The sequence below is a fragment of the Budorcas taxicolor genome, chromosome 7, assembly GCF_023091745.1.
Source record: "Budorcas taxicolor isolate Tak-1 chromosome 7, Takin1.1, whole genome shotgun sequence".
NCBI lineage: Eukaryota > Metazoa > Chordata > Mammalia > Artiodactyla > Bovidae > Budorcas > Budorcas taxicolor.
This window is the reverse complement of record NC_068916.1, coordinates 109,559,212-109,575,067: the sequence shown is the minus strand read 5'-3', so window position 1 is coordinate 109,575,067 and position 15,856 is coordinate 109,559,212. Positions and strand designations below refer to the sequence as shown.

Here is a 15,856-nt window from a genome sequence, read left to right as displayed (position 1 = left end):
ATCCACTGTAAACTGAGTGACATAATGGTGGTTAATGGACTTCTCTGATCCTCAGTTATCTGGTGTACAAAATATATATATATCAAGGCCTACGTTTTATACCTATGTTTTATATGTGTTGCTGTTGAGAATTAAATGAGATCATGGTTAGTAAAATGTTTTGTCACTGCCAGGAGTCTAAAAGGCACTCAAAAATGGCCCTCATTATAGTGACTAATTATTCTTTTAGACAGTAAGATGTTACATATCTTCATTTCAACATTAATGATGAATTTTTGACACAACAGTCTTCACAAATTCAGATGTGTTCTGACTTTGGTTAACCATAAAACCAACCATGACAGAACTCCATGAAGACTGGAGAAAAGCCCTAATTTCCATTTCTAGGATTCTTTCCTAATGACTGTGTCCTGACAATTCCATTTATTTCCATCAAGAGCAGAGACACAGGAATGCAGAAGCAGAAATGACTATCAGGACTGAAATACTAAGGACTCTGTCAGGTAATTAAGGAGCTAAATGCATAATCTCCAAATATAACCACTACTTCTCCTGAATATTGACAACTGTTTATTTTCTTGCAAGAGAATACTTTCAGTTGGGGGAAATGAAAAAAAAAAAGTTTGTAGTGAGTTTCAGGCCTGACTGTATGACTTATCAATTTCTACAGTTTGTGGTCTTAAAAAACAATGAGAATAATAATGCCTCAGAAAAATCTGAAAGATGAGTGAGTAACTTAAATACGTTTTTGCACAGGACCAAGCAATACAAGGCCAAGCGGCTTCCTGGTGGCTCAAACAGTAACACATCTGCCTGCAATGTGGGAGACCCGGGTTGGATCCCTGGTTTAGGAAGATCTCCTGGAGAAGGAAATGGCAACCCACTCCAGTATTCTTGCCTTGAAAATTCCATGGATGGAGGAGCCTGGTAGGCTACAGTCCGCGGGGTTGCAAAGAGTCGGATACGACTGAGCAACTTCACTTTCACTTTTCAAGCAATACATCAGGGATTCTCCTTAAACAAAATAAACAGCAGTTTATTCTCTTGTAAATAATTTGAAAGGGGCTAACTGGATTTAAAAAGAAAGACAATGAGGCCATATGGGGAGGAAGAGTTGGACCAGAAGACAGACCGACTGCCTATCTGGGGACAATCATTTACATCCTCAGGTTCCACATCTGTAGAGTGGGACAGTGCTTTTCATCCTGCTTGTCCCAAAGGGTTGACATAAAAGAGGAAGACACACTGCTGTCTGTGAAAGAACTTTTCAAACCATATGTACTGAATTTTTGCTCTCAGTAGTGGTGGGGTGGACAAGCCCACAGGTTAGAACAAAGAAAACAAGCTAAATAAAATATAAAGTATACTTGAAGACACCACAGAGCTACCAAGGAAGTGAAGGCTTTAGGAGCCAAGCTCTAGAAGAGAAGAAAAATGCCGAAAAGCAGACCTGATACCTGATGCTTATGCTTTTTCTTTAAAGGCATTAACGAATTCTAAATCAGCAGCTGACAGGCCACCTTACACGGTAGAGGGAACAGAAGCTGGCATTTAGGATTTGCCAAGGAAGGGGATCCTTGGCAAAAATCCCCTGGCTTCAACTGGGACCCTTAAAGGGCAAAACCTATAAGAGCTGACAAGAAATAGATTTGCTTTCAGGAAACCCAGCTTTGAATCATTCCAATGCCTGATTAGATTAAAGTGATCTGTTCCTTACCTTAACTATCTACTGAAGCAAAATAAAATTTGCTTTTTTCGAGGCAACAGCATTTAAAGCCTTAAATTCTAAATCCTTTTATAAATAATGTTTGGCATGTGAACAAGCATAACCTGGCCAACAAAAACACAAGGAGAAAGCAGGAAAAAGACAAATTTAAAAATTCACAAGATATCCTGATACTAGAGTTAGACAAAAATCAGGAAAAGAAAAAAAAAAGTTAAAAAATTTTAATTAGAAGACCAGAAGGATACTGCTGAATTAGTTGCCTTATAATACAATCATTTTCTGGAAAAAAAATTGGACATTTACTCTTAAGCAATCTCACACATTATCCACTTGAAAAGTTCAATACATTTATAAGAATTGCAACTAGATTAAGAAAGATGGGAAAGAAAATGTTATAGAGATTCCTTTTCTTCATGATATTGTAATTTTGTGCAGATTTTTGGGGGGAATTTCCTTGGGCACAAAATATCACTGATTTTATTCCAAAAACTGTAATCCATTGTCCCATGCAATTTACTACTCATATGCTACATGAAACAGCAGATTTCACTTATACTTATCAGGTTTAGGTTTTTAGCAGCAACATAGATCTTTTGCTAATAAAATATAGTCATACACCATTTGACTATGATGGGCTAACATAATTATCTCTTCATCAGTTGCTCCATTAGTTCATTCATTAGATACTATTAGAGTCATCATTAGACCAGGAATGAATTTATGTTATTGCAATTAAATAAATTTGGGTTTTGACCTAAGTACAGGAAAAAGAGATCATATTATGATTTTGATCTCTCAGGAAAGAAACCAGTAAGTGGATAATAATGCAGGATATATTTTCAGTTTGACCCAAATTTAAAGATAACTGTAGGATTAAGTAACTTAATGGAGAAACTACATTTATCTCAGATATGGCAACAGACATGTAGACAACATTTGGCGTGGGGGGGGGAGTCTATCATCTAAGACCACTAAGAGTTCATAGAGCAGTTGGTTGAGTGCTTTACTGACTATCTACCATTCTTTAGATGTCCTCTGCTAAATTTGAATATTTATCATTATAAACAAAATTTATTGACATTTAGTTTTCCATTCTTATCTATAGCTGAATTAATTCTACCCCATAAAAATCAACTAGACTACAAGATGAGAGACCCAGAAAGGCTGGGGAGAAGGGAAAGAGAGACCCCTATTTCCAAAATGACTGAAACAAACAGAGGTAAGAAGGTACAGAGTAAATACTATTTACTTAATTGTGAAAATTCCTGTCCTGGAATTATTTACAAAGAATGGGTGGTTTTTCTCTGGTAGACCACAATTAGCAGAGAAATATGTCAGTCTTCCTTAGGGAGACCTCACGACTCCAGAGCCAGCAGGATCTAACTATAATCTGACTCTATTAATGTACCTGAAGAAGGAATATGTCCATGAAAGAGTAAGCTAAAGAAGTGCTGAAAGAGAACAACTATGGACAAACTTAGGCAACATTCAAATGAACTAGTCCAGAAGAGTCTTGACTAAGCACGAGAGAACACAATGGTTTTAAGACAAAGCTGTCCTTACAGCAGATCAGCGTGTCCTGGCTTTCTAGCATCACACAACAGCTTCAAATTTGTTCTGAGGTTCAGAGAAATTAACCAAACTACTCAGAGTCAATAATTTGTTCCTTAAGTCAGGATTTACAACATGAGTCCAATTGGCTATGAACCAAATCCCACAAGAAGTATATGTTGAGGCTACCTATGCATATGTATCTCAGGTGATTCATTTATCTATAAAGAATGAACATAGTGTAAATGCTATAATTTTTAAAACCTGGTTATTGACATAACTTGTTCTAAGGAAACTTTAATATACATCTGAACAAAACTATGTATCTGTTGAAGATATATATGTATCTCCAATCAAGGCCATTTTGCTCCTTCCAATCTGAAGATCAAAATCTGCTGGGAGCCAGCGTGAGGAACTCCGCCCATGGCAAAGGTCATGAGGAAGGAGGCTTCAGCATACGCAAAGGCAGGATCCAGCCTCCGGAAACCCCCTGTTCCTAAGCATCTACCCCCAAAACCAGGGTCTGCCTATTTTACTGTTTTATGCTCTCACCTATACCTCTGACTTTACGGGGGGCTGACCCCCATTACACCTCTCTGAGAAGGAGTTAACTTATAGCTCCAAGTCAGTAAAAATTCCTGGGCGTGACAAGAGTGTTTCAACTTACGAACTCCTCTGAAGGTTATCTAGTCTGCCTGTACAGGTTCGTCCGGCCACATGTGATTGTTTACAGCCTCCCAATCATGAGAGGCAAGAGATATTTTAGATTTACTAAAGGCAGATTCTTTTGGGAAGTTAGAAATTGTTGGTATAGTGGGTTGGTTAGGAATTATATTGGTGGAGGGTTTTTCATTTGTTGTGCCAATAATTGCTGCTAATTCATTGCCCTGGGTGTGACAAGGGTCTCTCAGGTCAAAGCTCTCTGCTGACAGACTAGCTTGTGTGACAACTTCTCAACCATAAACAGCACAGAGAGTTTGGAGTATTTTGAAAGTTTTAATTAGCATGGGGCTTTCTCATTGTTGAGTCAATGATTGCCGCCAGGCCTCCATATCCTTCAGTTCAGTTCAGTTCAGTTCAGTTCAGTTCAGTTCAGTCGCTCAGTCGTGTCTGACTCTTTGAGACCCCATGAATCGCTGCACGCCAGGCCTCCCTGTCCATCACCATCTCCCGGAGTTCACTCAGACTCATGTCTATCGAGTCCATGATGCCATCCTGCCATCTCATCCTCGGTCGTCCCCTTGTCCTCCTGCTCCCAATCCCTCCCAGCATCAGAGTCTTTTCCAAAGAGTCAACTCTTCGCATGAAGTGGCCAAAGTACTGGAGTTTCAGCTTTAGCATCATTCCTTCCAAAGAAATTCCAGGGCTGATCTCCTTCGGAATGGACTGGTTGGATCTCCTTGCAGTCCAAGGGGCTCTCAAGAGTCTTCTCCAACAGCACAGTTCAAAAGCATCAATTCTTCAGCACTCAGCCTTCTTCACAGTCCAACTCTCACATCCATACATGACCACAGGAAAAACCATAGCCTTGACTAGACAGACCTTAGTCGGCAAAGTAATGTCTCTGCTTTTGAATATACTATCTAGGTTGCTCATAACTTTTCTTCCAAGGAGTAAGTGTCTTTTAATTTCACGGCTGCAGTCACCATCTGCAGTGATTCTGGAGCCCAAAAAAATAAAGTCTGATACTGTTTCCCCATCTATTTCCCATGAGGTGATGGGACCAGATGCCATGATCTTCGTTTTCTGAGTGTTGAGCTTTAAACCAACTTTTTCACTCTCCTCTTTCACTTTCATCAAGAGGCTTTTTAGTTCCTCTTCACTTTCTGCCATAAGGGTGGTGTCATCTGCATATCTGAGGTTATTGATATTTCTCCCAGCAATCTTGATTCCAGCTTGTGTTTCTTCCAGTCCAGCGTTTCTCATGATGTACTCTGCATAGAAGTTAAATAATCAGGGTGACAATATACAGCCTTGACGTACTCCTTTTCCTATTTGGAACCAGTCTGTTGTTCCATGTCCAGTTCTAACTGTTGCTTCCTGACCTGCATACAGATTTCTCAAGAGGCAGGTCAGGTGGTCTGGCATTCCCATCTCTTTCAGAATTTTCCACAGTTTATTGTGATCCACACAGTCAAAGGCTTTGGCATAGTCGGTAAAGCAGAAATAGATGTTTTTCTGGAACTCTCTTGCTTTTTCCATGACCCAGCGGATGTTGGCAATTTGATTTCTGGTTTCTCTGCCTTTTCTAAAACCAGCTTGAACATCAGGGAGTTCACGGTTCACGTATTGCTGAAGCCTGGCTTGGAGAATTTGAGCATTACTTTACTAGCATGTGAGATGAGTGCAATTGTGTGGTAGTTTGAGCATTCTTTGGCATTGCCTTTCTTTGGAATTGGAATGAAAACTGACCTTTTCCAGTCCATATCCTTAGGCACCTGGGAATACATTAATCAATGTATTTGGAACATAGAAAAGGAAATATAGTAGTTTTTGATGTTAGCAATACTAGACTTTTTGAGTTAATGAATTTTCTCTTCTGTTATAGATCACTGTACTTTGTTATAAATCACTGTGCCCTTACTATGCAAAACTGTAACTTTATCACTATCTTAAGACTAAATAGATCTTAAGGGGAACATTGGTAAAGGGTTTTCATTTGTTGAGCTGATGTTTGCTGCTAAATCTCCATATTCCCTGCCCTTATAATGAATATAACTATCATATAGGAGAAATAAGTATTAACCTTTAAGATTAACCATGTTAACCTTGGGTTAAATAAATTCCTTTCTTGATTGTAACCCACTACACCCTCACCCTATAGGAATGCAACTTTATTTGGAGGGTGGTGCCTGGTTTAAGAAAAAACACCCTTGGAAAAAATAAGTTTTGTGGTTATCAGAAAGAAAGGATCATAAAATGTCAGCAGGCCTCATGGCCAGAAGATGATGTAAAACCCCTAAGACCTTTTTTTATACATTTATGTGAAGCACCTGATTTTGATAAAGGTCAGGACTGCTGACCCCTGCATGACTCTGTATTCATCCCTATGTATAACAAAAGGTATATAAGCAAACCTAAAAAATAAAGAAATCAGATCAGTTTTCTGGAAAGACTGGTTCCCCCGTGTTGTTTCTTTCTTGCTCCCCGTTTTTCTGGCTAAATTCCCATCTGGAGCATGAGTGCTCACCATGTCTACTTACTTGCCCAGGTTTTTAAGTTCCATGTGAGAAGGAGCCCAAGGAGGGGCACCTTCCGATATTCAAGTGGCACCGGTGGCCCAACGTAGATGGTGCAAATTCCTTGTCTTGGAATTTTATTGGTATCCCACGTAAACCAAGTTATTCAGCCTCTTTTTCTCCACTAGTATTTCCTACTACATTATCTGTTTCTAATCTCTCTATATATCTGTAATTAAATAAGTTTTTTCCTAGGACGCTGATTCTGTCCCCACCTTCAAATTACCCTGGATCCAACGGGGCTGGACCCCAGCAAAAATCTGCAGTGTAACATTAAAAGCAGACAGACCTTTGAAAATGGAGCTTCCCAGGTACTTCAGTGGTAAAGAACCTGCCTGCCAATGCAGGAGATATGGTTCGAACCCTGCATCAGGAAGATCCCTGGAGAAGGAAATGTCAACCCACTCCAGTATTCTTGCCCGGAGAATCCAATGCACAGAGGAGCCTAGTGGGCTACAGTCTGTGGGGTCATAAAGAGATGAACAGGACTTAGTGACTAAGCAACAACAGTGAAAACTTTGAAGACTTCTGCCAGCTCTTGAAGAGACAGCAAATTTAACCAGGTGGAGCTGGGGAGGAGAGGGGGGGCATGTGTCTCTCCAGCACATTCTAAGCCTGCTTCCCTTAGGCATCGTTCTCCTCTGAGGCCACTCACTGCAGCAGCTGCTCATGCACTCACCCATGCAGCAACTATTTACTGAGAATTTACTAGGCTCCAGGCGTTCAGGCTACATCAGTGGTCCTCACCCTCTCTTCTGCCTTCAGTCCACTTATCTCTTCACCCATTCTTCAACCAATAAGATGTTTACATCACAGAAACTATAGTTTCTTACCGTTTCTAATATAAGCCTACTCAGTTTCTTTGTCTTCTTCCAAATTCATTTTTGTTTAATTACCCTGATCAGCAGAGCAAAGAGCTCCCAAGACCACATCAGGGCAAAGAGGGAATTCTGAGAAGACGAGGTGGGTGGGAGAGCTATGGAAACTTAAAGCATGCACAAACTTAAAACTTGCACAAATAACATATCTGTATTATGCTCTACCAGATTTCCAGATAGACTCCCTGCACCCTCAAGCCTCTGCCTTAAGTGATGAATGTATGAACAGACAACTAAAATTGTCTATAATTGGATATAATAGATCATATTTTTCTCTGACACTTGGACCTCTTTAAAGAGCCTAAAAAGAAAGTAGCCCTACAAACAATCATTTGGAGAGAATCTATTTTCCTAAGCTTTGGATCATAACAAAAAATACTATTATAATACACACTTAACTATCTATCAGTTCAGTTCAGTCGCTTGTCGTGTCCGACTCTTTGCGACCCCATGAATCGCAGCACACCAGGCCTCTCTGTCCATCACCAACTCCCGGAGTTCACTCAGACTCACGTCCATCGAGTCAGTGACGCCATCCAGCCATCTCATCCTCTGTCTTTCCCTTCTCCTCCTGCCCCCAATCCCTCTCAGCATCAGTCTTTTCCAATGAGTCAACTCTTCGCATGAGATGGTCAACGTACTTCAGGTTCAGCTTTAGCATCATTCCTTCCAAAGAAATCCCAGGGCTGACTTCCTTCAGAATGGACTGGTTGGATCTCCTTGCAGTCCAGGGGACTCTCAAGAGTCTTCTCCAACACCACAGTTCAAAAGCATCAATTCTTCAGCACTCAGCCTTCTTCACATTCCAACTCTCACATCCATACATGACCACAGGAAAAACCAAAGCCTTGACTAGATGGACCTTAGTCGCCAAAGTAATGTCTCTGCTTTTGAACACACTGTCTAGGTTGGGCACAACTTTTCTTCCAAGGAGTAAGCGTCTTTTAATTTCATGGCTGCAGTCGCCATCTGCAGTGTCTTTGGAGTCCAAAAAAATAAAGTCTGATACTGTTTACACTGTTTCCCCATCTATTTCTCATGAAGTGACGGGACCGGATGCCATGATCTTCATTTTCTGAATGTTGAGCTTTAGGCCAACTTTTTCACTCTCCACTTACACTTTCATCAAGAGGCTTTTTAGCTCCTTTTCACTTTCTGCTATAAGGGTGGTGTCATCTGCATATCTGAGGTTATTGATATTTCTCCCGGTAATCTTGATTCCAGCTTGTGTTTCTTCCACTCCACCATCTCTCATGATGTACTAGCATATAAGTTATATAAGCTGGGTGACAATATACAGCCTTGACGTACTCCTTTTCCTATCTGGAAGCAGTCTGTTGTTCCATGTCCAGTTCTAACTGCTGCTTCCTGACCTGCATACAGATTTTTCAAGAGGTAGGCCAGGTGGTCTGGTATTCCCATCTCTTTCAGAATTTTCCACAGTTTACTGTGATCCACACAGTCAAAGGCTTTGGCATAGTCCATAAAGCAGAAATAGATGTTTTTCTGGAACTCTCTTGCTTTTTCCATGACCCAGCGGATGTTGGCAATTTGATCTCTGGTTCCTCTGCCTTTTCTAAAACCAGCTTGAACATCAGGAAGTTCACAGTTCACGTACTGCTGAAGCCTGGCTTGGAGAATTTTGAGTATTACTTTACTAGCATGTGAGATGAGTGCAATTGTGTGGTAGTTTGAGCGTTCTTTTGGCATTGCTTTTCTTTGGGATTGGAATGAAAACTGACCTTTTCCAGTCCTGTGGCCACTGCTGAGTTTTCCCAATTTGCTGGCATATTGAGTGCAACACTTTCACAGCATCATCTTTCAGGATTTGAAACAGCTCAACTGGAATTCCATCACCTCCACTAGCTTTGTTCGTAGTGATGCTTTCCAAGGCCCACTTGACTTCACATTCCAAGATGTCTGGCTCTAGATGAGTGATCACATCATGATTATTGGGTCGTAAAGTTCTATTTTGTACAGTTCTTCTGTGTATTCTTGCCACCTCTTCTTAATATTTTCTGCTTCTGTTAGATCCAGACCATTTCTGTCCTTTATCAAGCCCATCTTTGCATGAAATATTCCCTTGGTATCTCTAATTTTCTTGAAGAGATCTCTAGTCTTTCCCATTCTGTTGTTTTCCTCTATTTCTTTGCATTGATCACTAAAGAAGGCTTTCTTATTTCTTCTTGCTGTTCTCTCGAACTCTGCATTCAGATGCTTATATCTCTCCTTTTCTCCTTGGCTTTTTGCCTCTCCTCTTTTCACAGCTATTTGTAAGGCCTCCCCAGACAGCCATTTTGCTTTTTTGCATTTCTTTTCCATGCGGATGGTCTTGATCCCTGTCTCCTGTACAATGTCACGAACCTCATTCCATAGTTCATCAGGCGCTCTATCTATCAGATCTAGGCCCTTAAATCTATTTCTCACTTCCACTGTATAATCATAAGGGATTTGATTTAGGTCATACCTGAATGGTCTAGCGGTTTTTGCTACTTTCTCAATTTAAGTCTGAATCTGGCAATAAGGAGTTTATGATCTGAGCCACAGTCAGCTCCTGGTCTTGTTTTTGTTGACTGTATAGAGCTTCTCCATCTTTGGCTGCAAAGAATATAATCAATCTGATTTCATTGTTGACCATCTGGTGATGTCCATGTGTAGAGTCTTCTCTTGTGTTGTTGGAAGAGGGTGTTTGCTATGACCAGTGCATTTTCTTGGCAAAACTCTATTAGTCTTTGCCCTGCTTCATTCTGCAATCCAAGGCCAAATTTGCCTGTTACTCCAGGTGTTTCTTGACTTTCTACTTTTGCATTCCAGTCCCCTATAATGAAAAGGACATCTTTTTTGGGTGTCAGTTCTTAAAGGTCTTGCAGGTCTTCATAAATCCGTTCAACTTCAGCTTCTTCAGCATTACTGGTTGGGGCATACACTTGGATTACTGTGATATTAAATGGTTTGCCTTGGAGATGAACAGAGATCATTCTGTCATTTCTGAGATTGCATCCAAGTACTGCATTTTGGACTCTTTTGTTGACCATGATGGCTACTCCATTTCTTCTGAGGGATTCCTGCCTGCAGTTGTAGATATATAATTGTAGATTATATAATGGTCATCTGAGTTAAATTCACCCATTTCAGTCCATTTTAGGTTGCTGATTCCTAGAATGTCGACGTTCACTCTTGCCATCTCCTGTTTGACCACTTCCAATTTGCCTTGATTCACGGACCTGACATTCCAGGTTCCTATGCAATATTGCTCTTTACAGCATCGGACATTGCTTCTATCACCAGTCACATCCATAGCTGGGTATTGTTTTTGCTTTGGCTTCATCCCTTCATTCTGTCTGGAGTTATTTCTCCACTGATCTCCAGTAGCATATTGGGCACCTACTGACTTGGGGAGTTCCTCTTCAGTATCCTATCATTTTGCCTTTTCCTACTGTTCATGGGGTTCTCAAGGCAAGAATACTGAAGTGGTTTGCCATTCCTTTCTCCAGTGGACCGCATTCTGTCTATAATTTTCATGAAATACTCTCTCACAAAATATCCTCTTAAATCTTACTGTTGAGCTTAGATTTAGTATGACTTTAGAAATTGTTTTGTATGTAGAAAGTAGATGTTCACAAAAGTAAACAGCACAGTGTTTTTTTCATTCACTAAGCATCCCAAATTTTCATTTACCCACATCTTACCAAATATTTATCTGAGTAGAAGTTATTAACTGGTATAGCATGTCATTATGAAGAATTTCAGGAGAAATTTCCCTTCAGTTATTTTTGTGATTAGATGGAAAACTGTACTGTAGTTAGTTACATTTCCAGGACCCACTCACCTGTCAAACAGCTCTCCTCCTGTGACGAGTTCTAAGACCAGACTGATTTCTGTAGGGGTTTCAAATATCTCTTTAAGTTTTATCTGGGAAAAGATATAAAAAAATCACAAATTCTTTATTTTCATCTTTAGAGAATTGTTAAAACTATGGTTACAACATCTCCTTATTCTAGTAGCAGACAGTCATTTGTCACTCTCTGGTTGTTTTTTATCAGTCACCTCATTTGTTCAGAGATCCTTTTGAACTTTTATATTTTTCCTTTTGATAGCTAAAGATAGCTGCCCTAGAAGTGCTTCCTAAATTTTGCCAAATCATTCAAATGTCTGAATTTCAACCGAATTAAAAAAAAAAAAAAAAAAAACAGATGCAAGCAAAACTTCCTAAACCATTTGAAACCATCATGACTGGTAGAGATGTGAATGTTTCTTTCTCTCAGAACAGGACTTCAATTAGGGGTCTGAGATAGAATGGACCAGGTTAAATTCTATCAGCACAGAAAGGGAATCCCTTAACAGCTAAAGAGTTGCTGGTAGATAAAAGAATACTCAGAAAAGTAAGAGAGATAGTGATTTGACTGATCATAACAGGGTTTTCATGATATTCAGATAATCCATCCAGTTTTGGATATTTTCCTTCTGAGAATCAAGTGACCAGGACTGACATATATATTTGAGGAAATTTTCATGTTGACTTCTCTTTGAAAGAAATAAGATAGATAATGTAAAAGTGGTGACTGTATATGGAAAATTTTGCTAACTACTTACCCCAAACCCTTCTCTCCCTACTTTACTGCAAACAGAACTCTTGTTTAGGGAATCAAGGTACCTTGCCGGGAGCCAGCACAGGAGATCCCACTCATGGCAAAGGTCATGAGGAAGAGACCTGATGGGCAAAGGTGATATCAGGCCTCAAGGGACCCCCCTGAACCCTCTCGAGCATCTACCCCAAAACCAGAATCTGTCTGTTTTACTATATCATGCCTCTCACCAACACCTCTGACATTAATGGGGGGCTATTCCCTACCACCTTTCTCTAAAGCTTGTGAAAAATGTCCTTTGATTTAACCACATTAGACCTTGAGTTAATAAATTCCTCCCATGCTATAGCCCACTTTACCTTTACCCTATAGGAATGCAACCTTATCTAGTGCTTTCAGAGGGTGGCGCCTGACTTTAGAAAAATCACCTTTGGAGAAAATGAGTTTTCTGGCTGACTAATCATTATCAGAAAGGGTCATAAGATGTTAGTAGGCCTCCTGGCCATAAGATGATGTAAATCACCTAAGACCTGTGTATACAGATAGATAGGTATGCAGAGAGAAAGCCTGGTCTCAATAAGGGTCAGGGCTGCTGACCCTGCATGACTTTGTATTCCATTATTCTCTATGTACAGCTTGAGGTATATAAGCTCCCTGGAAAAATAAGTTTTGGGCCTCGCTTATTGAAGCTTGGTCTCCCATGTCTTTCTTTGTTTCTTTCTTTATCTTCTTTTCAGGCTGACTCCCTGGGGCGTAGAGGCCCTCTGAGTTCACTTTCTTGCCCAGGCTTCTAAGACCCACATGAGAGGGAGCCCGAGGCGGGGCACCCTCTGCTATTCAAGCGGACGCCTGTGGCCTACGTGAACAGAGCAAGTCTTTTGTCTGAGGCTTTATTGGCTCTCTGCATAAACCAAGGAGTATCAGACTCTTTCTCTCCTCTATTTTCCTAACTGCTATATTCCTTCTTTATCTCTTTCTATATCTCTAAACAAATTATTCATCTAGGTCGCTGACGCTGTCCCCCTGAGGATACCCTGGATCCAACCAGGGCTGGACCCTGGTAGTACCTAGTCTCAAATTATGGATTATGGTTAGTCTAAGCCATTTATGATAACCCAGGTCCTTAATTTTCCAGTCTTCGTGCCATTTAGGGTGATCGTGTGACCAGCTCTGGCCAGTAAAATCTGAAGAGAATTCTGCAACTGGAAATTTTGGAAAAGCTTTTACACTTCTTATCAGACTCTGCTGTTAAACCTCTCTGCTCCCTTCTGTCTTGAACACAGACCTGGAGACTTATGAAGACTATATAGCAGCCATTTTAGGGCCACGAGGGAGAAACATGGAGGTGAAAGCTGCTCCCTGAAGACGGGAGAGTGGGAGCCCCCTAGTGGTACCATGGCTAAGGGGCCCCCCTGAGAGCTCAGCTGGTAAAGAACCCGCCTACAATGCAGGAGACCTGGTTCGATTCCTGGATTGGGAAGAGACTCTGGAGAAGGGATAGGCTACCCACTCCAGTATTCTTGGGCTTCCTTGGGGGCTTAGATGGTAAGAATCCACCTGCAGCGAGGATGACCTGGGTTTGATCCCTGGGTTGGAAAGATCCCCTGGAGGAGCCTGGCAGGCTACAGTCCACGGGGTCACAAAGAGTCAGGCACGACTGAGTGACTAAGCACACACAGCGCAGTGGCTGAGACTCCATGCTTCCAATGCGGGGGGCGGTGGGGGGGTGGTTCAATCCCAAGTTGGGATCAGGAAAAAGGACGAAAGGTGGCAGAACCAATGGATGGGTCTTGGATGACATCACTGAGGAGCTGAACTATCACTAACAACTGCCTACCTTCTGATTTCTCGTAAGAAAAATATTTGTTTAGGCCAGCATATTCAAGTTTTCTGATATTTACAACTGAACTGCTAACTAATAAACAACTTGTAAGCACTTTGCCTTGAGCTGAAGCATGCCGGTCATCCTCTGAGACACCACAAATTTCTCAGTGAAATGAGTAAAATATTTTAAGTAACTGGCTCACTTTATAAAAGCAAGTTATGGCCTGGAAAATGATTTTGTTCTTTTCACTTCATTGGCTCAAGGAAGCTTCCCCCAGCCCTTCTTTCCCTTGGTGCCTTTATCTGTACATAGCCTAGAGCAGAGCTTCGGAGAACGTTTTATTTTCCCCATTCAAGCGCATTATTTATTTTAATCTTTGCATTATTTCTGAAGCAAATACTGTCTCACAGGAGAAACTCAAATGACTTTGGAAAGCAAAGCATTTTCTTCATAGGCATTTTCAGCAATGGCGTATTAATAAGATGGGCACACAAAAGGAAAAAGCCTGTGTTTTATGAGTGAAAAAAAGCTCTCCAATTTCAGTTATCCTCTTATGCATGAAAATAACAATGTATATATTGCTGGTCTGCCCATTTTGAAACTCTTTCAAGGGGAATTATTCTTAAGATTTATTCAGTTAAAGAACTGAAAAACAAGATCAGATAAGGACAAGAATTACGCCAAGGTGACTACTTACTGGTGGTGAAAGAAGGAGTTCTCATCATCAGAATGGACAGTAAACAACAAAAATCTCATTTGAAATAGTAGGCTAAAAACCACTTACAATGTTTGGATGTGAGAGGCGAAGAAGAACTCCTATCTCAGTTCTTACGATTTTTTTGTCCACCTAAAAGGCAAAATGACAGAAAATGAAAGATACTCCCACCTTAGAAATGTCTTCATTGTAGCAGAGAATCAGAAACAGCAATAACCACCTGGATGAATCAGGTCAATGGCAGAGGTGAATGTCTAAGCTTTTCTCTTGTATGTTACCTTCTTCCCTTTGTGCCCAGCTGCATGTCTTTCCCCTCTGCTTCAGACATGAAGGAAACTCACTAATACAGGTCACAACTCGTCAGACCCTTTACACGGCTCCTCTGCTGTCAAAAGTCATCCCTATCACCACTCAGGCACAAGTGCTTCTCCGCCTGCTCCTCCTCCTTCTCTTCCTTTCCTTTAAAAGCCTTGATTCAAACGCATTGGAGCTGTCAGTCACTTCACTTGCTTGTTTCCCACAGAAGTGAGCATATAACCCAGCCTGGCCAGTCAGAAGACTCGCTCTCCAGCCAAAGTGACGGAGTCAGAGAATCAACAGATCAAGTCATCACAGCCAGGCCTCCCCCGACATTTTACTCAAACAATCAACAAAGCATCCTCTTTTCCTCTGAAATTGGGAGAGAAAAAGAGGATGGAGCCTGCCACTACCAGGGACTGTTACTGATGCCGTTTGGAGACTAATTCTCTGAAAACAGAGCCGATACTGCTAGAGAGGAAGAGTGAGTGCCGCTGACAGTGTGACCCACTGGGTTCAGTTGCCCACAAGCAAGTCTGCCCTCTGAGCTCTCTTACTGTGTGAGCTACTGAGTATACTCTTCTACTGAAACTAGCTGGAGCTGCTTGATGCCACCAGTGATGTAAGCTGAAGGAAAGTAAAGGGGTCTAAGGAAGTAGTGACTCTAGTTGATATGGAAGACTGGAGTACAGGTTTGGATAAAGCAGTTCCTCTGACCTATGTGTTTTCTGGGATGGAAGAGGGTATACAGCTTTCATCACATTCTCCAAATATCTCAGGCAGAGGAAAGCTTACAAATCTGAGCCATTTGAAACAAAGAAAACGTGCTCCTTGGAACCAGGGGAGTCAAGGACCTCTCATGAATGTATATGTAATGAATGCACGCCACATAGTAAGGGTTTAATACAGCTTTGTATGTGCTCAAGCTCCTATTAAACAATGCCAGGCATATGAAAAAAAAAAAAAAACAGATAAAAATGATCTTTTTCAGAGGAAGATTATAATCTAATTTTGGGCATAAAACTCCTATATAAGATGT

The 15,856-nt window shown here is 40.9% G+C and overlaps 1 protein-coding gene across 1 annotated transcript in view; it reads right to left on the bottom strand.

Annotated features, from left to right (window-relative positions):
* Positions 1-15,856, bottom strand: part of CAMK4 (calcium/calmodulin dependent protein kinase IV) — a 272,208-nt gene that overhangs the window by 107,973 nt on the left and 148,379 nt on the right. The window contains exons 3-4 of the mRNA XM_052644106.1: positions 14,590-14,652; positions 11,224-11,306 (exon numbers count right to left, since the gene is read on the bottom strand). Of these exons, the coding sequence (XP_052500066.1) occupies positions 11,224-11,306; positions 14,590-14,652 (146 nt within the window). The remainder of the gene's footprint in view (positions 1-11,223; positions 11,307-14,589; positions 14,653-15,856) is intronic.